The sequence below is a fragment of the Pleurodeles waltl genome, chromosome 4_2 (assembly GCF_031143425.1).
Source record: "Pleurodeles waltl isolate 20211129_DDA chromosome 4_2, aPleWal1.hap1.20221129, whole genome shotgun sequence".
Lineage (NCBI taxonomy): Eukaryota > Metazoa > Chordata > Amphibia > Caudata > Salamandridae > Pleurodeles > Pleurodeles waltl.
In genome coordinates this window covers 29,979,089-30,002,033 of record NC_090443.1, presented here as the reverse complement: position 1 = coordinate 30,002,033, position 22,945 = coordinate 29,979,089, and the positions used below count along the sequence as shown (strand labels likewise).

The 22,945-nt window shown below is 45.3% G+C and overlaps 1 protein-coding gene across 4 annotated transcripts in view; it reads right to left on the bottom strand.

Moving 5' to 3' along the window:
- KMT2D (lysine methyltransferase 2D) overlaps nt 1–22,945 on the bottom strand; it is a 1,162,185-nt gene that overhangs the window by 710,963 nt on the left and 428,277 nt on the right. For 3 of the 4 annotated variants that reach the window (XM_069230486.1, XM_069230488.1, XM_069230487.1), the window contains exons 18-21: nt 16,611–16,661; nt 16,267–16,479; nt 15,801–16,067; nt 15,361–15,495 (exon numbers count right to left, since the gene is read on the bottom strand). In XM_069230486.1, coding sequence (XP_069086587.1) covers nt 15,361–15,495; nt 15,801–16,067; nt 16,267–16,479; nt 16,611–16,661 — 666 coding nt within the window. The remainder of the gene's footprint in view (nt 1–15,360; nt 15,496–15,800; nt 16,068–16,266; nt 16,480–16,610; nt 16,662–22,945) is intronic. The other variant, XM_069230489.1, reaches the window with a different exon arrangement.

The following is a 22,945-nucleotide window of genomic DNA, read 5'->3' as shown; positions in this document are numbered from 1 at the left end:
GGGCAGATGAGCTAATAGATTTACTGGCATCTGCCCAATATCTTAGCACATTTGATTTCACTGCAGGCTATTGGTAGATCAAATTATCAGAGGATGCCAAACCAAAGACATCATTTTCGACCATTGGAGGACATTATCACTTTACAGCGATGCCCTTTGGTCTGAAAAATGCACCTACCACATTTCAGAGGCGGATGGATACAGTCCTACAAGGATTGGAAGCCTATAGTGCAGCTTATCTAGATTATACAGCTGTCTTTAGCTCTACATGGGAGGACCACCGGGTCCACCTTTGGAATGTCTTGGAGGCTCTGCAAAAGGCAGTCTTCACTATCAAGGCTTTTAAGTGCCAGATAGGGCAGGGGAAGGTTGCATATCTGGGCCACCTGGTAGGTGGAGGGCAGAATCAACCACTACTGGGGAAGATCCAAACTATTTTAGATTGCCCCCCTCCCCCCCCCCCCCCCCCCCCCCCCCCCACTTACTTCATAGACCCAAGTGAGAGCCTTCTTGGCCTCACTGGGTACTACAGGAGGTTCATTAAAAACTATGGCTCCATTATAGCCCCTCTTAATGACCTCACCTCTAAAATGATGGCAAAGAAAGTTTTTTTGGACAGCTAGCTGTCAGAAAGCTTTTGAGGATCTCAAACAAGCCATGTGTTCTGCACCTGTTCTGAAAAGCCCGGACTACTCCAAGAAGTTCATAGTGCAAACAGATGCTTCTGAGGTAGGGGTTGGGGTAGTTCTATCTCACCTTAATACTGAGGGCCAGGACTAACCTGTAGCTTTCATAAGTAGAAGGTTGACCACCAGGGAGAAGTGCTGGACAGCCACAGAAAGGGAGGCCTTTGCTGTTATCAGGGCCCAAAAGAAACTGAGGCCATATCGGTTTGGCACTCACTTCACTGTTCAAACAGACCACAAAAGCACCTTCTATGGTTAAAACAGATGAAAAGGAGAAAATCCCAAACTGTTAAGGTGGTTCATAACCCTACTGAGAATGGACTATACAGTGAAACATAGACCTGGGAGTCACCACTATATGGAAAATGTCACTTACCCAGTGTACATCTGTTCGTGGCATGAGAAGCTGCAGATTCACATGCTGTGCACATCCCGCCATCTAGTGTTGGGCTCGGAGTGTTACATGTTGTTTTTCTTCGAAGAAGTCTTTTTCGAGTCACGAGATCGAGGGACTCCTCCCCTTTCGGCTCCATTGCGCATGGGCGTCAACTCCATCTTAGATTGTTTTCCCCGCAGAGGGTGAGGTAGGAGTTGTGTATATAGTAATAGTGCCCATGCAATGGAGTAAATATGTATGTACATAATGTGTTTAAAAGTAATATATTTACAAATTTACAAATGTGCAAGTCTAATTTTTTCCTCAACTTAAAACGGCTACAGGCTCCTGGGGAGGTGGGAGGGCGCATGTGAATCTGCAGCGTCTCATGCTACAAACAGATGTACACTGGGTAAGTGACATTTTCCGTTCGATGGCATGTGTAGCTGCAGATACACATGCTGTGCATAGACTAGTAAGCAGTTATCTCCCCAAAAGCGGTGGTTCAGCCTGTAGGAGTTGAAGTTGTTTGAAATAAAGTTCGGAATACTGCTTGTCCTACTGTGTCTTGCTGTGTTGTTAACACATCCATGCAGTAATGTTTGGTAAATGTATGAGGCGTAGACCATGTGGCTGCCTTACAGATTTCAGTCATTGGTATGTTTCCGAGAAAGGCCATGGTAGCACCTTTCTTTCTGGTTGAGTGTGCCTTTGGTGTAATAGGCAGTTCTCTTTTTGCTTTTATATAACAGGTTTGAATACATTTAACTATCCATCAGGCAATGCTTTGTTTGGATATTGGATTCCCTGTATGAGGTTTTTGGAATGCAACAAACAATTGTTTTGCGAATTTGTTTCGTTCTATCTATGTTGTACATTAGTGCCCTTTTAATGTCTAATGTATGTAACGCTCTCTCGGCTACCAAATCTGGTTCTGGAAAGAATACTGTGAGTTCCACTGTTTGATTTAAGCGGAACGGTGATATGACTTTAGGTAAGAATTTAGGATTTGCTCGCAGAACTACTTTATGCTTATATATTTGAATAAAGGGTTCTTGTATAGTAAATGCTTGTATTTCACTTACTCTTCTGAGAGATGTGATAGCTATCAGAAAAGCTACTTTCCAAGTTAAGTACTGTATGTCACATGAGTGCATGGGTTCAAAAGGTGGACCCATAAGTCGTGTTAAGACAATGTTGAGATTCCACAAAGGAACTGGTGGTGTTCTTGGTGGGATAATTCTTTTAAGACCCTCCATAAATGCTTTTATGACTGGGACCTTGAATAATGAAGTTGAGTGCGTGATTTTCAGATAAGCTGAAATTGCGGTGAGATGTATTTTAATGGATGAAAAAGCTAACTTTGACTTTTGTAAGTGCAGTAGATAGCTGACGATGTCTTTAGCAGATGCGTTTAATGGTTGAATTTGATTATTATGGCAGTAATAAACAAATCTTTTCCACTTATTTGCATGGCAATGTCTTGTGGTTGGTTTCCTAGCTAGTTTTATGACCTCTATACATTCCTGTGTAAGGTCTAGGTGCCTGAATTCTAAGACTTCAGGAGCCAAATTGCTAGATTCAGCGATGCTGGATTTGGGTGTCTGATCTGTTGTTTGTGTTGAGTTAACAGATCTGGTCTGTTTGGTAGCTTGATATGGGGCACTACTGAGAGGTCTAGTAGTGTTGTGTACCAAGGTTGTCTTGCCCAAGTTGGTGCTATTAGTATGAGTTTGAGTTTGTTTTGACTCAATTTGTTTACTAGATATGGAAGGAGAGGGGAGAAAAGCGTAAGCAAATATCCCTGACCAACTCATCCATAACGCATTGCCCTGAGAGTGAGCCTGTGGGTACCTGGATGCAAAGTTTAGGCATTTTGCGTTTTCTTTTGTTGCAAATAGGTCTATTTGTGGTGTTCCCCCCCTTTGGAAGTAAGTTTTTAGTATGTGGGGATGGATTTCCCATTTGTGGATCTGTTGGTGATCCCGAGAGAGATTGTCTGCTAACTGGTTTTGAATTTCAGGTATGAACTGCGCTATTAGGTGAATGTGGTTGTGAATCACCCAATGCCATATTTTCTGTGCCAGGAGACACAACTGTGTTGAGTGTGTTCCTCCCTGTTTGTTCAGATAATACATTGTTGTCATGTTGTCTGTTTTGACAAGGATGTGTTTGTGGGTTATTATAGGTTGAAATGCTTTCAGCGCTAGAAATACTGCTAGTAGTTCTAAGTGATTTATGTGAAACTGTCTATGCTGAGTGTCCCATTGTCCTTGGATGCTGTGTTGGTTGAGGTGTGCTCCCCACCCTATCATGGAGGCATCGGTTGTTATTAAGTATTGAGGCACTGGGTCTTGAAAAGGCCGCCCTTTGTTTAAATTTATAGTGCTCCACCATTGAAGCGAGGTGTATGTTTGGCGGTCTATCAACACTAGATCTTGAAGTTGACCCTGTGCCTGTGACCATTGTGATGCTAGGCACTGTTGTAAGGGCCGCATGTGCAATCTTGCGTTTGGGACAATGGCTATGCATGAGGACATCATGCCTAGTAGTTTCATCACAAATTTTACCTGTATCTTTTGTTCTGGGTGCATGGCTTGTATTACGTTTTGAAATGCCTGAACCCTTTGTGGACTTGGAGTGGCAATCCCTTTTGTTGTGTTGATTGTTGCTCCTAAGTATTGTTGTATTTGACACGGTTGTAGGTGTGACTTGTTGTAGTTGAGTGAGAAACCTAGTTTGTGAAGGGTTTCTATGACATAATTTGTGTGTTGTTAACACTGTTGTCGCATGTTGGTTTTGATTAACCAATCGTCTAGGTACGGGAACACGTGTATTTGCTGCCTTCTGATATGAGCAGCCACTACTGCCAGGCATTTTGTAAAAACTCTTGGCGCTGTTGTTATACCGAATGAAAACAATTTGAACTGGTAATGTACCCCTTGGAATACGAACCTTAAGTACTTTGTGTGGGAAGGATGTATAGGTATATGGAAATATGAATCCTTTAGGTCCAGTGTTGTCATGTAGTCTTGTTTGAGCAGTGGGATCACGTCTTGCAGTGTCACCATGTGAAAGTGATCTGATTTGATGTAGATGTTTAGTGTTCTGAGATCTAATATAGGTCTTAGAGTTTTGTCTTTTTTTGGGTATGAGAAAGTACAGGGAGTAAACTCCTGTTCCTCTTTGACGAATTGGTACTATCTCTATTGCATTTTTTGCAACAACGCTTGGACCTCCAGTTGTAAGAGTTCCATATGTTGTGTGGACATGTTGTGTGTTTTTGGTGGGACATTTGGAGGGAATTGTAGAAATTCTATGCAATAACCATGCTGGATAATGGCTAGGACCCACGTGTCTGTTATTTCTGTCCAGTGTTTGTAGAACTTGGTTAGTCTCCCCCCCACTGGTGGTGTGTGTTGGGGATTTGTGACGTTGAAGTCACTGTTTATTTTGAGGAGTTTTGTGGAGTTTTGGGACTCTGGAACTTCCCTCTACACTTTGGGAATTGTCCCCCTCTATATTGTCCCCGAAAAGTTCCCCGCTGATATTGACTCTGATAAGTGGGCCTTGTTTGTGAGGTTGAGGGTTCTGTGCTCTGTCCCCGAAAGCCCCCTCGAAACTGTGTTTTTCGAAAAGTGCCTCTGCTCTGTGGGGAGTAGAGTGCGCCCATGGCTTTAGCCGTATCTGTGTCTTTTTTGAGTTTTTCGATAGCAGTGTCCACCTCCGGCCCAAACAACTGCTGTCCGTTAAATGGCATATTCAGCGCAGCTTGTTGTATTTCCGGCTTGAATCCTGATGTACGCAGCCAGGCATGTCTCCTTATGGGAGCCCTAAGGCAGGGTGCATTTTAATACATGTGAGGGCATTTCTGCATTAGCAGGTCTCCTTATGGTCACTGCTGTATTTACAGTCCAAGCAGCTGTGTCCGCTGCGTCCATTGCTGACCGTATCTGATTGTTCGAGATACTCTGTCCTTCCTCCACCACTTGTGCTCTCTTTTGGAACTCTTTGGGCAGGTGTTCTATAAAATGCTGCATTTCGTCCCAAAGAGCCCTATCATATCTAGCCAGCAAGGCCTGGGAGTTGGCAATGCGCCATTGGTTGGCTTCTTGTGCCGCAACCCTTTTCCCAGCAGCGTCGAACTTGCGACCCTCCTTTTCTGGAGGTCGTGCGTCTCCTGAGGTGTGCGAGTTCGCTCTCTTGCGAGCTGCCCCTACTACCACGGAGTCTGGTGTTAATTGCTGCGTGATGTACACAGGGTCTGTTGGTGGCGGTTTGTACTTCTTCTCCACCCTTGGAGTAATGGCCCTGCCCTTCACAGGCCCCTGAAACACCTGTTTGGAGTGTTTCAGCATTCCCGGTACCATAGGGAGACTTTGGTACTGGCTATGTGTGGACGATAGTGTGTTAAATAAAAAGTCATCCTCAATGGGTTCTGCATGTAGGGTGACATTATGAAACGCCGCTGCCCTTGACACCACCTGTGTGTATGCTGTACTGTCCTCAGGTGGTGACGGTCTCGCTGGATAACAGTCGGGACTGTTATCTGATACTGGCGCATCATAAAGATCCCATGCGTCGGGATCATCCTGACTCATTCCAGTATGAGTTGGGGACTGCATCATTGGTTGTGGTGAGCGTTGTGGAGATGGTGGCGGGGTTACTTGTTTTGCCACCTTTGTCTGTGGCTGCTTGTCTTTCTCTTGGAAGGCAAGTTTTCTTTTCATTCGAATTGGGGGAAGAGTACTGATCTTCCCTGTGTCTTTTTGCATGTGGAGCCTTCTTTGAGTGTAATCTGGCTCTATTGACTCTAGTTCTTGTCCGAATCTGTGTCCTTGCATTTGTGAGGACAGGCCCTGTTCCCCTGTGTAGGAACTTGATTTCAGTTCCGAGGCCGGATGTTTCGGTATGGAAACCTTTTCGGCTGTCTTTTTCGGTTCCGACGACACTTTTTTTTATCTTCGGCGTACTGATCTCTCGGTGCCGACTCGTTTCGGTGCCGCCCTCTCGGTGCAGAGATTGCTCTGACCCGGTGTCGAGTCTGCTCTGTGCCGGTATCTCGACCGGAGTCGGATGACTTCGACACATGCATGCCCTTTTTCGGTGCCGATGGTCGGTCACCTACTTTCCGGGTTAAGCCATGGCCTGCTGGCATTGGCATTCCCTGGGCTTTCGTGCTTTTTCCTTGAGTTTTGTGTATCGACGTCTTACTCACGGTTTTCGCCGTCTGTTCGGGATCGACCTGGTCCTAATCCTCGATGGAAAAGGTTTCTTTTTCCTCTTCCAAGTGTCTTTGTCCTGTCGGCGCCAATGCCATTTGTAGTCTCCTTGCTCTTCGGTCTCTTAAAGTCTTTCTGGACCGAAACGCTCGACAGGCCTCACAGGTATCCTCTTTGTGGTCTGGAGACAGACACAAATTACAGACCAGATGCTGATCTGTATAAGGATACTTGTTGTGACATTCGGGGCAGAAGCGGAATGGGGTCCGTTCCATTAGCCTTGAAGACACACGTGGTCGGGCCCGACCAGGCCCCGCCGGGGAATCAAAAACCCCGAAGGGCCACCGGAGCTCTTCAAGATTCGGTGTCGATCTGTTGTAACTAACCAGATACCGAACGCAAACAATACCATCGAATTTTCCGAGATTTTAGCTAACTTTCCGAACCGAAACGCGGAGCGAAAAGGAACACATCTGAACCCGATGGCGGAAAGAAAACAATCTAAGATGGAGTCGACACCCATGCGCAATGCAGCCGAAAGGGGAGGAGTCCCTCGATCTCGTGACTCGAAAAAGACTTCTTCGAAGAAAAACAACTAGTAACACTCCGAACCCAATACTAGATGGCGGGATGTGCACAGCATGTGTATCTGCAGCTACACATGCCATCGAACATATATGTATGTATAGGAACGTACCCTTTTCCTTGATATGCTTACCCCCATTTTCTGCCTGTTGTCAGTGTGTTTGAATGTTTTCACTGGGATCCTGCTAACTAGGACCCCAGTGATATGCTCTCTACCTTCTAACTTCGTAACTTTGTTACTTACACCCCACATTTGGCATACTGGTGCCACCATTTAAGTCCCTAGTATATGGTACCCAAATCATTGGGGTATCAGAGAATCCCCAAGGGCTGCAGCACGTATTATGCCACCCATGGGGAGCCCATGCAAAGTGTTCTGCAGGCCTGCCATTGCAGCCTACGTGAAAGTGTGCAAGCACCCCTTTTCAATACAGGTCACTGCACCAGGTCAATATAAGTCACCCCTATGGCAGGCCCTCCTAGCACAGAGGGCAGGGTGCAAGTACCTGTGAGTGAGGGCACCCCTGCACTAGCAGAGTGTAGGAAGCTGGCCTGGTATGTAGTGGGTACCTAAAGTACTTACACCTTATACTAGGTCCAGGTATCCCCTAGAGGTAGCTGTGGATGAGCAGCCAAGGCTTATCTAGGAGACATGCAAAGCTCATGCAATACCACTGTAGTCACACAGCACTTACACACATGAAAGAAGACACTATTTTAGTGACACAAATACCAAAATTTACTAGCGAGGCAACCCTCCAACAGGAGCTAAGTAGCACACTAGATATGTACACTAGTTATCAGCAATAGGCATAGAAAGTGATCGATAACAGTGCAAATGCAAACAGACAATAGTGACCCTAGGGGGAGCCCACACCATATACTGAAAAAATGGAATGAGAATGCATGACACCTCCTCCCCCTCTCCCAAAGGGAATCCTTTGTTCTGCCTTCCAGGGCTTAAGCTGTTCAATCAGCAGGGGGGCAGTAACTGGTTTGAGGGTTGGCAGAAGCATGGTCTGCCAAGAAAACCCCAGAAGGCTGGAAGATGCAATCATCCCCAGTAGTTGCATCATTGCATTGTCCTGTGTAATTTTGATTTTCCTGTAGCTGAGAAATAAAAGTTTGAAAATTCTGGATTCGAGTTGGGCTTGGATATGCCAACTCTAACTGAACTTTGAGAATTGCTCCTATATAAGGTTGTATTTGTAAATGTTGGAGATGGGATATGTTTAAGATGATTGTGAATCCCAAAGTGTGAAGGAGGTCTACTGTGACCGGAGTGTGATGCCGACAATGTTGGATGGTACTGGCTTGATGAGCCAATCATCCAAGTAGGGGAAGACATGAATGTGTTGACGTCTGTGGTATGGTGCAGCTACTGCTAGGCATTTTTGTCTAGACCACGGGGCTGCGGTTACCCCAAACTGTAAAACTTTGAACTGATAAGGTTTCCCTGCAATGACATCTGAGGTACTTTGTGTGAAGGATGAATGGGAATAAAAGTATGCATCCTTTAAATCTAGAGCTGTCATGAAGGCACCTTGCTGTAACAGTGGAATTACATCCCCTTGAGTGTAACCATATGGAAATGCTCTGAGTATGTAGAGATTCAGTGGCCTGAGAGACCCGTCCTTTGGTATGAGGAAGTATAGAGTGTACACCGAACCCTTGCTGTGAGAGTGGAACTGATTCTATCCCCTTTGATAAGAAGGGATTGCATCTCTTCTTTGAGAAGAGTAAGGTGTTCTTGTGAGAGTTTTTGAACCAGAGGGGGAATATTTGTAGGAGTGGTAGTGAGCTCCATGTTGGATAATTGAAAGAACCAACTGGTCTGTGGTGATACTGTACCATTGTGGGAAGAAATCTTTCAGTCTTTCTCCTACTGGGAAGCGTGGGCCAGTGGAAGGCATAGGTAGTCAAGGGCATGCAGTGGCAGCAGATCCACTGAAGGTGGATGCCTTTCCTCTGCGGTTTGCAACTCTATAGGAGCCTCTAAAGGAGCCTCTGTTATAGAAATGGGTGCCTTGCTTTCTTTGCAAGGTGAAAGGCACATAAGAAGATTGCTTGAAGCCTCCTCCGAATTGTGGGTGACGAAAATTACCCCATTGTGGTGCGTTGAGTAATGCCCCCATGGCCTTTGTCAGTCTTTCTTGAGATTTTGTATGGTATTGTCAACCTCTTGATCAAACAGATGTTCTCTATCAAAAGGCATGTTGAGAACTGCCTGCTGAATTTCCAGCTTGAATCCTGTACATCGAAGCCAAGCACGTCTTCTGATGATAATGCTAGTGTTAATACCGCTTGCTGAAGTATCTGCAGAATCAGCTGAACACCAGATGAAATTGTTTGAGATGGTCTGACCTTTCAGAAACTATCTCATGTGGCCTTTTTCAGTGTTCATCTGGGAGGTTCTGGAGAAGATCCTCCATTTCGTCCCAGTGGGCCCTGTCGTATTGTGCTGTGTCTGGGAATGGGTGATACGCCAATGATTGGCAGCTTGTGCAGCCATCCTTTTCCTTTCTGCATATCTTGTTCTTTGCTATCCTTATCAGGAGGAGGTGTATCTTCTGAGGTTTGGCCGTTAGCCCGTTTGTGCTGTGCTGACTACTACTGAGTCAGGAGGGATTAGCACATGTATATAGTAGGTGTAGCTTTGTATTTTCATCTAACCTTGGGGTGATAACTCTAGATCAAACAGGATCTTTAAAAATATCACTGGAATGTCTGAGCATGCCAGGTAGCATAGGTAAAAACTGGCTTTGTTTATGTGTGGTAGTCAGTATATGAAAGAGTAAAGGGTGAGTGTGCATGTGGATGTTGTGGTATGCAGCTGCCCTTGCTATGACCTACTGATATGACGCTGTGTCTTCTGGTGGTAATGGGCGTGCAGTTATGAACCAGGGTCATTAGATAGAAAGGGCTCTAGATCGTATAAATCTCATGGATCAATGTCTTGTGGGATGTCCCCTAAATCATCTACCTGAGGTGGTGGTGGACTCTGTGGAGAAACATGTGGTTCAATAAAATGTGTAGGAGAATGGGGAAGTGGTGGAGGGGAAGAAAGAAGCACAGGAGAGTGGTGTAGAAGGCAGAGGTTGAACTGGAGCTTTGTCCTTTGTTCCTCCACCTAAAAAGGTCTCAATGTCTAAGGCCTCCTGAAATGTAAGCTTCCTCTTGATTGGAATGGGGGAAAGCAGTTATTATTCATGTTCCTTTATTAATATGGATCTGGCGTTGACGAGCGTCCATAGTGTCTAGGATGGGCTCCACTGGTGAGGCTGCTTTTGAAGAGTAACTGGAGTCTCTGGAAGGTACAGTTTTCAGTGTCGAAGCCCTGTGTCAAGTAGAAGCCGTTGGCTCCAAAGACGATGTAGTGGACTTCTTACCTGGTGCCCAAACACTCAGATCGATGGGTCTGCTCGCTCCCGAGGTAGTCTGGGATGTTGCAGAGCCAAAAGTCGATGCGAAGATGTTCTGCCTATTTTCGGTGCCAAGCCAGAAGGCGGGCGTCTAAAGGTATCTTCCGGATCCGATCATGGCCTGAAGACATTGGCGGTCCAGTTGCCTGCTTAAGTTTTTGTATGTAGAGTCAGGGCTATTGCACTCACTAGTTGTGCGAGGTAACAGGTTGACTTTCAATGTCAGACTGGACACCCAACTCAAGAGTCCTCTATGGAGAAGGCCGCTTGCTCCTCCTGCGCATGCTCTTCCCCAAAGATATCCAGAGTGTCGTCTAGTGTTCGACAGCACCTCCAATCGACATCTTCTCCGGTCCCTGAGTGTCTTCTACAACCAAAAGGAACACCAAGCATTGCAGCTTTGTTCATCATGGGCTGGTGAGAGAGACAAGTTACACACCAGGTGTTGTCGGTGTGTGGGAATTTGGAACGGCATCGAGGGCAAAATCGAAATGAGTCCATTCCATTAGATCTGCACATACTGACACCATGTGGAGGAGTATGCCAGAGGCGGGCACCCCTAAGGGTGGTGAACCGACTCCCAGTACAAAAATTCGAGTCAACTACGGACTATCAAGAAGATGCAATCAAAATACAATACTGTCACAGAGAGAAGAGAACAATTGGGAATAGACCAACCCGAGGAATACCAGAGTGAGAGGAACACATGTCCGAACCAGACAGCAGAGAGGAAACAATCTTACAAACGACTCCTTGCCCATGTACAGTATCACCAAGAGGAGGAGTTACTCGATTTTGTGACTCAAAAAAGATTCTTCAAACAAACAAACAAAATCTTTTAACACTCCGGACCCAACACTAGATGGCAGACTTATGCAAAAAGCGTAAGTATCTACAGCCACACATCCCACTGAATCCAAACTTACATTTAAGTTCATACCCTGGTAGTGTGCGACCTATGCACATGAGCAGCGGGGTTGGTCTCAGGGCTCAGCCACAGCCAGGCACTGCATCCCACACTCAGAGGGAAATCAAGCCCAGCAGAGCACAACTTTTAGAAATGCGCAGCCGGAGTTGGCAGCAGAGTCTGACCCTCGGCCAAAGATAAAGAGGAGGAGTTTAAGAGTTTGCAGACCCCAGTCAACATTTCACAAAACCTAGCAGATTTCTAGTCCTTTTGGTTGAAATACGTGTGTGTGTAACACCTACTGCAGGGTCTGCCAACACCGCAGTAAATCCAAAAGATGAGTGATAACTCTTGCGTTATTTATGTTCACTGACCTCTGAGAAGGTTTTGTGAACCTCTAAGTTAAGCAAGGCCCCTTGGGATCCTGCTGTGAGGGTCTTAAAATACCACCCCAAAAAAATCCTCTTCTTTACATTTTGTTCTTGGAGAGGTCCTTTTGGGGTTCTCCACCATAACCTCTGAGCCTGAGGAGGATACCACTGCCCCTAATGCATTTTTTATGTTTTTTCCACGGCTCCAAGACCATGTCTCTTCAGTTCTGTAATGGCAGTCACAGTACAGAGTTCTATATTGCTGCCAATCAGAGCTTTGGGTGAGTGAATCCATACCCAAAACGGACTCTGGGAGGAAAAAAGCCTTCCCAGAGTGACAGTTCACATATCTCTATAATTTAACCTCTTCTTGCCAAGACAATCTTTAAATGCTAATTTCTCAAACCCTATTAAACAATTTACACCAAATACAATCACTCGAGTAGAATTCTCCTTTCATGTCGTTTGGTGCAATTTGATTTACTTTCTTTCTGTATCTAAGAGAGAAAAAAATTAGGCAATGGGAAATTTAACTTTTTGACCTCCCCCTTTAGTTTTTTAATTTAAATCCTGATTGACAGATATGCTTGAAACTTGACATGCCAAGTGAAAAGTGGATTAACTTTTATTGGAAAGTTTTATGCAGATTTATCGAAAGGCGCACAGTTATAAGGAAAACTAAAAAGAAAAACCTTTTTAATGGAATCACAGAACTATAATACACAGCTACTGTAGGAAACTGGATTTCTCTGCAGATGACTCCCTGCTTTATGCCTCCTTTAAAACTGCTAAATGCTGGTTTTCAACTGACAGTGCACTGAGGTCTGCTAACCAGATCTCAGTGCCAGTGCTCCTTCCCTTAATACAAGGTATGTTTGACTGTTTCACAATTAGCAAAGGACTTTAGAACCCATATAAGTCCCAAATAAATGGTATCCCTGGTACCTAGGACATGGGTCCCTAAGAACAGCAGCATAACTTATGCCACCCTAAGGGACCCACACACAAATTGCACACAGCCTGCCATTGCAGACTGCGTGTCAGGGTGCAAGCACCAAGTGAAAACACGATATGGCACACTCATTGTGTGCCATGCCAAAGTCACTGCATGTATTATATGTAAGTCACCCCCTACAGCAGGCCTTGGGAGCCCTAAGGCAGGGTGCATTTTAATACATGTGAGGGCATTTCTGCATTAGCAGGTATGCTGCTGTGAGGTCTACTTCTATAACTAGATATTGCAAGTGACCAGGCAGCCATCTTAGAACATGTACTGGACACTGGTCATCACGAGTGACCCAGCTACATGAAGGCTGCATGGAAATAAATGGTGCTAGGTATCAAATACCTCATCTTAAAAAAAACTCACACTGATGACAGTGTTGGATTTATTATGACATGCAGCCAAAGGGGACCTTAGAAGTGACCCCTGAAACCTACTAGTCCTCTGGTGTGCTGGCTATCTGGTATCGACCAGCTTGCCACCATACACTAGTTTCAGACCCTCTGGAAGTGTGAGGCTCTGCACTAAAGCAATACTTGCTCTGGCAGGAGGTGTTATCACCTCCTCCAACAGTACGGCTAGTAAATCTGCCTACCAAGGCAAGGGCCTTCTAAGTCCCTGCTGCCTTTGATATGTGACCCCAGCTCCTGCAGACCTAGGGGAGGCAAACCCCTGTCCTAAGGTCCATATGGCACAAGATAGGCATGAAATTAAGTAGTCAGGAGGTGTGTTGTACTTGCAGGCTGAACACACCCCTAGAGGGGTGCAGCCTGTAGTGAACATGAAAAGGAGAATCCTCCCATCCTGTGTGTGGTGGAATTAGGAACTCTGAAACATGGTGAAACCCACTCCCCAAAGGACTTGGGAATCTAGAGGTTGTAGGGACCCCAAAGGTAAGTAACCCACTGGCTACTATCCTTCACTCCCCTAGCAACCCTAAAGTACAAGTTAGTTACCTCCGCGATCGGAGTTGAGCGCTCCCTCAAAGCCTTCGGATGCATCGCCCGGCACTCGGAGCACGACTTCGGGTCGCGCTCAAGGCACCACAGGCAGACACGATGAGGGTCCGTCACTGACATCATGCGGTGGCAGTCCTCGCACGGCTTGAACCCAGTCTTCGGGGACATCCTTGACGCACCAAAGGTCGCACCAAATATTATCGACAAAACGGCTGAATTCAGCCAAAAAATAGCAGAGGGTAGCTCTCTCTCGGATCAGCACGTGGCGCTGAATGAAAAGAACTGACGTCACTGCGCGAGGGCGGCATCTATGTACTACTCCCGACATCATCACAGCGACCACGACGCCTGCGGAGTCGACCGACGCCACCTACTTACGCGCAAGGGTATTGCCTGAAAAAAAAATCTCCGGATCCAGTCTGACGCCTGGGGGAAAATTCTAAGGGTAAGGAATCTGCAACTAGAAGTCTCTATCAGATTTCAGTATTTATGGGATGCCCTGACACAGGAAAACAGATTAAGTCAAGACTCTACTACTGGGAACCGAGGAAGAAAGAAGACAGATCGAAGAGAGCAAGAACTGAATACCTGCACCAAGGATTCGTGCAAAACTCTGCCAGGCTGCTTGTACTTTGTCCATCGGTGGACTAACTTCACCAAGAACTTGATAACCTCCACAAACCCCTTTGAGGACTATCAAGCACTTCAACAACCAGGAAAGATCTCCCTTGGAACAGAGGAGCTGCTTCTCTGCCTCTGCAGGCACTATTTGCAAGGTCCGGTATTCTGTCTCATTGGCCACTGGGCCCTCCGAAGGATCAACGAGCCAGGAAAAGATTGTTTGGAGCCCAGGAGGTCTGCCCTGCCACTTCACCCATGTCGCTAACCCCTCCAGGAGGCCTGTTGGTGGTCCAATCCGGATTCTAACAGAACCAAAACAGACCTACTGTCGAGGGGCATCAGGGTCTATAAGGCCAGTAAGGAGAGTGGCCCTACTGCCCTGTTCCCCTTCTTCATCAGGTCACCAAGACTCAGAGTAAGTGTCTGGCCACCACAACCCAACGCCTCAAAGCACCATTGCACTAAAGCACCAGAAGCAGAGTCAGAGGGACTCGACTGTTCCCATGGGGTTCTGAGATCCTCTGGAGCTGAACCCATCCTTGAGTTCGGCCAACCAGGCCCTCAAGTTGCCGCCTTCAGTCTCTTTCTGAAGGAATCTAAGACTGTGAGGATCTTCAGCCGCGCGACCCAATGCCTCAAAGCCCCACTGCCTCGAGCCCCACAGCCCGAGTTCCATGGGACCGATGGTGTCCCTGCGTGGCCAAGACCTTCAAAACCATTTACGGTGATCTTGGTGTCTAAATATAAAAAAAAATGTTTTTATAAGTTGGTGTCCGATTTCTTTGAGTGTGTCTAACTTACTGATACTGTGTTCAATAAATGCATAACACTATCATCTGATAAGCCTAACTGCTCGCCCAACCTACTAAAAAAGAGAGCTTGTAGGGTTATTAATTTAACAACTGTCATCCGGTAAGGGTCACTCTGGACTATCTGCAGTGTCCCTTTATATTGGTACACAAGATAGCCAGTTTCCTACAATTACTATCATGACATATGAGATAAGACACACAACACACTTCTACAGATCTGTGCAAAGTGGTCTCTGCCTATTAAGATCACATTAACTAAATAAATTAGCTAAAGACCCCAAGTTTAAGTTGAAAGGTTTTTGAAAAGTGAGGTAACTAGAGCACCAGAGCACCAACCAAAATACCCACTACAACCTCCTACTTTGAAGACATTATTGCTTCACAATTCTACTGTACCTTCATTTTGCTGCAACTCGGCATTCAGGGCCATGGCCTCCAACTCTGCCTCCCTCTGTGCCTCAAACAGAGCTGCCAATCCCTTCTTGGTCCGCGTGTGAGATTTGCGTTGCCGCACCATGAAGCCACCAATGCCTTTCCAAAGAGAAGACAAAAAACCTACTGAAAAGCGGCAACTGATCAGGGCGTTCATGTACACAGAACAAAACATCACTCCAACTAAAATAAATCAAGGCTTTCTCAAAAGCCATGTCACTTTCACAATTCTGTTTTCTACCCAACAGATTAGAATTTTACACACACTGCTTCCACATTAGCTGTAAGAAAACGTCTATGAAATACACCAGTCTCTGAACATATCCCCTACCTTCTCTACCAACTATTTTCCCTGTACCCAAGGTGACTGCTCCACAGCAAATAACCCAGGAATCACTCCTCACCAGGCCGATATGGCTTTCTCTTCTTCTTCTTGCTATCATCCAGTTCCTCTGAGCCTTTGTCTGGCTCCATCTCACAGTCTCCTTGCCGGGAAGAATCAAGGTCCACTCCTTCTTCCTGGCCGGGTTCCATCTCTCCAGCTCCCTCCTGCGCAGGGTCCATTTCACTGCCACAATCTTGCCCAGGTTCCAGCCCACTACCTGCATCCTGCTCAGGAGTTGCAGGAGGTTCCAGCTTAATCTCGCAGTCCATTAGGTCTTCACTAATTGCTATCAAGATACAAAAAAAAAACTGCATTGTTAGCCAGTCTCTACTTATCACTGGGATTGTGAATAAAGTTAGTGGAGGACCAATCCTTGCTCTTTCAAATGAAGAGAGTTTGAAAGGCACCATCCACTTATCAAAGCAACCTGCAGACAAGCCAGAGGAAGGCGAGATCTCTAAACTTCCACAGATTTGCTTCCGTACCTTCCACTTTCATTTCATCCACTTCCATCTCGCCCTCCTCTTTCTTGTCATCCTGGCCAGTGAGGTCTACAGACTCTATGCCCACTTCTCCACTAGTAGAGAGACGAGAGCGTCGCTGCTTCCTTTTCTGCACTGGTGACAAGGTGAGGCTGCGCAAAGCAGACATTCCAGTCTCTGTTAGCCAGACACCTTCGAACCGGAAAAATTCTGGCTCTACCAAGAGAAATATAGGTGACAGGAGGTAATTGGACAGTTCAGCATAATTAGATCACAATCACCTTAAAGGTCAGATCCAACACAGTCGTTTGAAAGTAATACAAAGTAAACATCCAATAGTGGCTTACCTGGCTCTTTCACTTTCACAGATACAACTACTTCTGGAACAATGACTGGAACTGAAGGAATAAGAGATGAGAACACAGGTTATGTTCCAGTTACAATGCTCAGCCTGATAGTGCACTTCATATGAACTCAGACACCCCCCCCCCCCCCCCCCCCCCCCAAACAAAAAATGCATAACAGATACTCGTAGCAGTACAAGGCTACGGTACATATCCAGTGTTCCAGTTTCTCCATGTGCTATAGTAACTTTGAGGCAGCCTAGTCCGAGCTTTGTCTTTGCCTATTAAGCCCTTTACCGATTTGTCCTACAACCACCTACTGGAAGGCAACTTCCTTTATTTCTCTCCTTAAAGAAAAGAAAGGGGGGGGGGGGGGGACCTTTCTTTCCATGTACCAATAGGTACAAACCTTGAATGACTCCCATCACATGCTTCCGCCATCTAGACAATGGGTCTGGAACATTCAAATTTTCTTCTTTTTTTCATTTTGGGAGTCATCCAGACATTGTAGTTATGTTAAACCCCTATGATGCGGAACATAAGCCATCAATGAACCAATACATAGACACAATCATTTGTTCTATTTTCACTATTGTTGTGTCATTTGCAATTTATTACTTTGCTTCACTTCAGTAAAGGGTCTTTCATTTTTTTGTCTGTGACCTTAGGACTGAGGACATGGGCGAGACGCACATAAATACAGAACAAAATCAATCTGCAAAAAGAAAATGCTATTTAGCCTTAACTATCAGTTTGCAGCGTATGGCGCTCCCAAGTCACATGCTTTACACTCTTCTGCCATCTGGGATTGACCATGGGCGTTGCAATATGCTTTTTTTTTTTAGGCAAACACAGCTTCGACATTAGTATCCCTCCCTGCAACCTACAGTGCAGCAGGAAATGATGTGAGCTCAGATATTTTATTTGTTTCCACCACATAAGGGTAAGTGAAGCAGGAAAGCTTATATGTACTGATGCATTGAGAATGTGCTTTAACCTGAGGTTTAAGTTGTAACAATGTGAACATAAGATTACATTAGAAAAGTGGGAGGGTGTAAATAAATCTACAGCACTTCATGGTACAAACCGGCTGTCACAGTTAAGTAACATTTTCCGTTTGTAGCACGTGTAACTGTAGAGCATTTGCTGTGCGCAGACTCAAAAACAATGACCTCTTCAATACCGTGGGTGGCTCAGAGCAGACATTTGCAATACTGTTTTAAGGACAGTTAACCAGACCTTAGCTTTTCAGCTGGGTATGAATGTCTTACACAGTAAAGCTTTGTGAAGGAGGGTGGTACAGACCACACCAGCAAGCAGTATGTTTCTCTAGAAAGTCACAGCGGCTTCTTACCTTCGAGTCAAAGCAGCGTTAAGTGGAAATTTAGCTATGGCACAGCACTTTTGAATGTAATTAACTATCCATTGTGCAAGATCTGACTTAGAATGAAAATGTCACTTACCCAGTGTACATCTGTTCGTGGCATCAGTCGCTGTAGATTCGCATGTTTTGCATAGCTCGCCATCTGGTGTTGGGCCGGAGTGTTACAAGTTGTTTTTCTTCGAAGAAGTCTTTCGAGTCACGGGACCGAGTGACTCCTCCTTTTGTCTCCATTGCGCATGGGCGTCGACTCCATCTTCGATTGTTTTTCCCCGCAGAGGGTGAGGTAGGAGTTGAATTGTAGTAATAGTGCCCATGCAATGGAGTGACTAAGTATGTACCTATTTAAGGTTGAGATGATACATATACAAATAGTTGAAGGTAACTTCCAAACTGCTACAGGCTCCCGGAGAGGCGGGTGGGCACATGCGAATCTACAGCGACTGATGCCACAAACAGATGTACACTGGGTAAGTGACATTTTCAGTTCGATGGCATCTGTCGCTGTAGATACGCATGTTTTGCATAGACTAGTAAGCAGTTATCTCCCCAAAAGCGGTGGCTCAGCCTGTAGGAGTTGAAGTAGTTTGAAATAATGTTCTTAATACGGCTTGACCTACTGTGGCTTGTTGTGCGGATAACACGTCTACACAGTAGTGCTTGGTGAATGTGTGAGGCGTAGACCATGTGGCTGCCTTACATATTTCTTGCATTGGGATGTTTCCTAGAAAGGCCATGGTAGCACCTTTCTTTCTGGTTGAGTGTGCCCTTGGTGTAATGGGCAGCTGTCGTTTAGCTTTAAGGTAGCAGATTTGGATGCATTTAACTATCCATCTGGCTATACCTTGTTTTGATATTGGGTTTCCTGCATGAGGTTTTTGAAATGCAATAATGAAAATGTCACTTACCCAGTGTACATCTGTTCGTGGCATCAGTCGCAGTAGATTCGCATGTTCTGCAATAGCTCGCCATCTGGTGTTGGGCCGGAGTGTTACAAGTTGTTTTTCTTCGAAGAAGTCTTTCGAGTCACGGGACCGAGTGACTCCTCCTTTTGTCTCCATTGCGCATGGGCGTCGACTCCATCCTCGATTGTTTGTCCCCGCAGAGGGTGAGGTAGGAGTTGAATTGTAGTAATAGTGCCCATGCAATGGAGTGACTAAGTATGCACTTATTTAAGGTTGAGATGATACATATATAAATAATTGAAGGTAACTTCCAAACTGCTACAGGCTCCCGGGGAGGCGGGTGGGCACATGCGAATCTACTGCGACTGATGCCACGAACAGATGTACACTGGGTAAGTGACATTTTCAGTTCGATGGCATCTGTCGCTGTAGATACGCATGTTCTGCAATAGACTAGTAAGCAGTTATTTCCCCAAAAGCGGTGGATCAGCCTGTAGGAGTGGAAGTAGTTTGAAATAATGTCCTTAATACAGCTTGACCTACTGTGGCTTGTTGTGCGGATAACACGTCTACACAGTAGTGCTTGGTGAATGTGTGAGGCGTAGACCATGTGGCTGCCTTACATATTTCTTGCATTGGGATGTTTCCTAGAAAGGCCATGGTAGCACCTTTCTTTCTGGTTGAGTGTGCCCTTGGTGTAATGGGCAGCTGTCGTTTAGCTTTAAGGTAGCAGATTTGGATGCATTTAACTATCCATCTGGCTATACCTTGTTTTGAAATTGTGTTTCCTGCATGAGGTTTTTGAAATGCAATAAAGAGTCGTTTAGTCTTTCTGATGTTCTTTGTTCTGTCAATGTAATACATTAATGCTCTTTTGACATCGAATGTATGTAGTGCCCTTTCAGCTACGGTATCTGGCTGTGGAAAGAACACCGGAAGTTCCACTGTTTGATTTAGATGGAACGGTGAAATAACCTTTGGCAAAAATTTAGGATTGGTCCTTAGGACGACTTTATTTTTGTGTAGTTGTATAAAAGGTTCCTGTATAGTAAACGCCTGAATCTCGCTTACTCTTCTCAGGGAAGTAATGGCGATGAGAAATGCCACCTTCCAGGTTAGGAACTGTATGTCGCAGGAGTGCATGGGTTCAAAAGGTGGACCCATAAGTCTAGTTAGGACAACATTTAGGTTCCATGAAGGAACAGGTAGTGTTCTTGGTGGTATAATTCTCCTAAGGCCCTCCATGAATGCTTTAATGACTGGTATTTTATATAGGGAAGTTGAATAGGTAGTCTGCAGGTATGCAGATATTGCTGCAAGGTGAATCTTAATGGAAGAGAAAGCTAGGTTAGATTTTTGTAAGTGAAGCAAGTAACCCACTACATGTTCTGGAGTTGTGTGTAATGGTTGTATTTGATTAATATGGCAGTAGCAAACAAACCTCTTCCATTTACTTGCATAGCAGTGCCTGGTGGATGGCCTTCTTGCTTGTTTTATGACTTCCATACATTCTTGGGTAAGTTGTAAGTGCCCGAATTCTAGGATTTCAGGAGCCAGATTGCTAGATTCAGCGATGCTGGATCTGGGTGTCTGATATTTTGGTTGTGCTGTGTCAACAGATCTGGCCTGTTGGGCAATTTGATGCAGGGTACCACTGATAGGTCTAGCAGCGTTGTGTACCAGGGTTGCCTTGCCCAAGTTGGTGCTATCAATATGAGTTTGAGTTTGCTTTGACTGAGTTTGTTTACCAGGTAAGGAAGGAGAGGGAGAGGAGGAAAAGCGTAAGCAAATATCCCTGACAAGTTCATCCATAGGGCATTGCCTTGGGATTGTTTGTGTGGGTATCTGGATGCGAAGTTTTGGCATTTTGCGTTCTCCCTTGTCGCAAACAAGTCTATCTGAGGTGTTCCCCAGAGTTTGAAATAAGTGTTCAGTATTTGGGGGTGAATTTCCCATTCGTGGACCTGTTGGTGATCTCGAGAGAGATTGTCTGCGAGTTGATTTTGTATCCCTGGTATAAACTGTGCAATTAGGCGAATTTGGTTGTGAATTGCCCAATGCCAAATTTTTTGTGCTAACATGCTTAACTGCGTGGAGTGCGTCCCTCCCTGCTTGTTTAGATAATACATTGTTGTCATGTTGTCTGTTTTGACGAGAATGTATTTGTGAACTATTATTGGTTGGAAAGCTTTTAGTGCTTGAAAAACTGCAAGAAGTTCTAGGTGATTGATATGCAGTTTTGTTTGATGTACGTTCCATTGTCCTTGTATGCTGTGTTGATCGAGGTGTGCTCCCCACCCTGTCATGGAAGCATCTGTTGTTATTACGTATTGTGGCACTGGGTCTTGAAAAGGCCGCCCCTTGTTTAAATTTATGTTGTTCCACCACAGAAGCGAGAGGTAAGTTTGGCGGTCTATTAACACCAGATCTAGAAGGTGACCCTGTGCTTGAGACCACTGTGATGCTAGGCATTGTTGTAAGGGCCTCATGTGCAGTCTTGCGTTTGGGACAATGGCTATGCATGATGACATCATGCCTAGGAGTTGTAATACCATCTTTGCTTGTATCTTTTGTGTTGGATACATGCGTTGTATGATGGTGTTGAAATTTTGAATTCTTTGTGGACTTGGAGTGGCTACTCCTTTTGATGTGTCTATTATGGCTCCCAGGTATTGTTGTACCTTGCGTGGCCGAATCTTGGATTTTGTGAAATTGACGGTGAACCCTAGTTTGAAGAGGGTTTGTATGATATGATTTGTGTGATTTGAGCACTCTATTAACGAATGGGCCTTGATTAGCCAGTCGTCTAGATATGGGAACACATGTATTTGCTGCCTTCTGATGTGTGCAGCGACTACCGCTAGACATTTGGTAAAGACTCTTGGTGCGGTTGTTAATCCGAAAGGCAGTACCTTGAATTGGTAATGTATTCCTTTGAATACAAACCTTAGGTATTTCCTGTGCGATGGGTGAATTGGTATATGGAAATAAGCATCCTTGAGGTCTAAAGTTGCCATGTAGTCGTGCAGCTTTAGCAATGGCAATACTTCTTGTAGTGTGACCATGTGGAAGTGGTCTGATTTGATGAAAGTGTTGACTACTCTGAGGTCTAGGATTGGTCTCAGTGTTTTGTCCTTCTTTGGTATCAGAAAGTACAGTGAGTAAACTCCTGTGTTTATTTGTGTGTTTGGCACTAATTCGATTGCATTCTTTTGCAATAGTGCCTGCACTTCTATCTCTAGGAGATTGGAATGGTGTGTTGTTAAATTTTGTGCTTTTGGTGGTATGTTTGGAGGGAACTGTAGAAATTCTATGCAGTAACCATGTTGGATAATTGCTAGAACCCAAGTGTCTGTAGTGATTTTCTCCCATGCTCTGTAATAATGACCTATTCGTCCCCCCACTGGTGTTGTGTGGAGGGGGTGAGTGACATGTGAGTCACTGTTTAGTAGTAGGGGTTTTGGGGCTTTGGAATCTTCCTCTATTTCTAGGGAATTGCCCTCCTCTATATTGTCCCCGAAAACCTCCTCTATACTGTCCTTGGTAACTGGACGGTGTGGCTTGTGAGGTGCTGGCTTGTGTGCTTTGACCCCGAAACCCCCCTCGAAAGGGCGTTTTACGGAATGAGCTGTAATTCCCTCTGCTCTGCGGGGAGTAGAGTGCGCCCATGGCTTTGGCAGTGTCCGTATCTTTTTTGAGTTTCTCAATCGCTGTGTCCACTTCTGGACCGAACAGTTCTTTTTCATTAAAAGGCATATTGAGAACTGCTTGTTGAATCTCTGGTTTAAATCCAGACGTTCGGAGCCATGCATGCCTTCTGATAGTTACAGATGTATTAATTGTCCGTGCAGCTGTATCTGCAGCGTCCATGGAGGAGCGGATCTGGTTGTTGGAGATGGCCTGTCCCTCCTCAACCACTTGTTTTGCCCTATTTTGGAAGTCTTTGGGCAGATGTTCAATGAGATGTTGCATCTCGTCCCAGTGGGCTCTGTCATAGCGCGCAAGTAGTGCCTGGGAGTTCGCGATGCGCCACTGGTTTGCAGCTTGTGCTG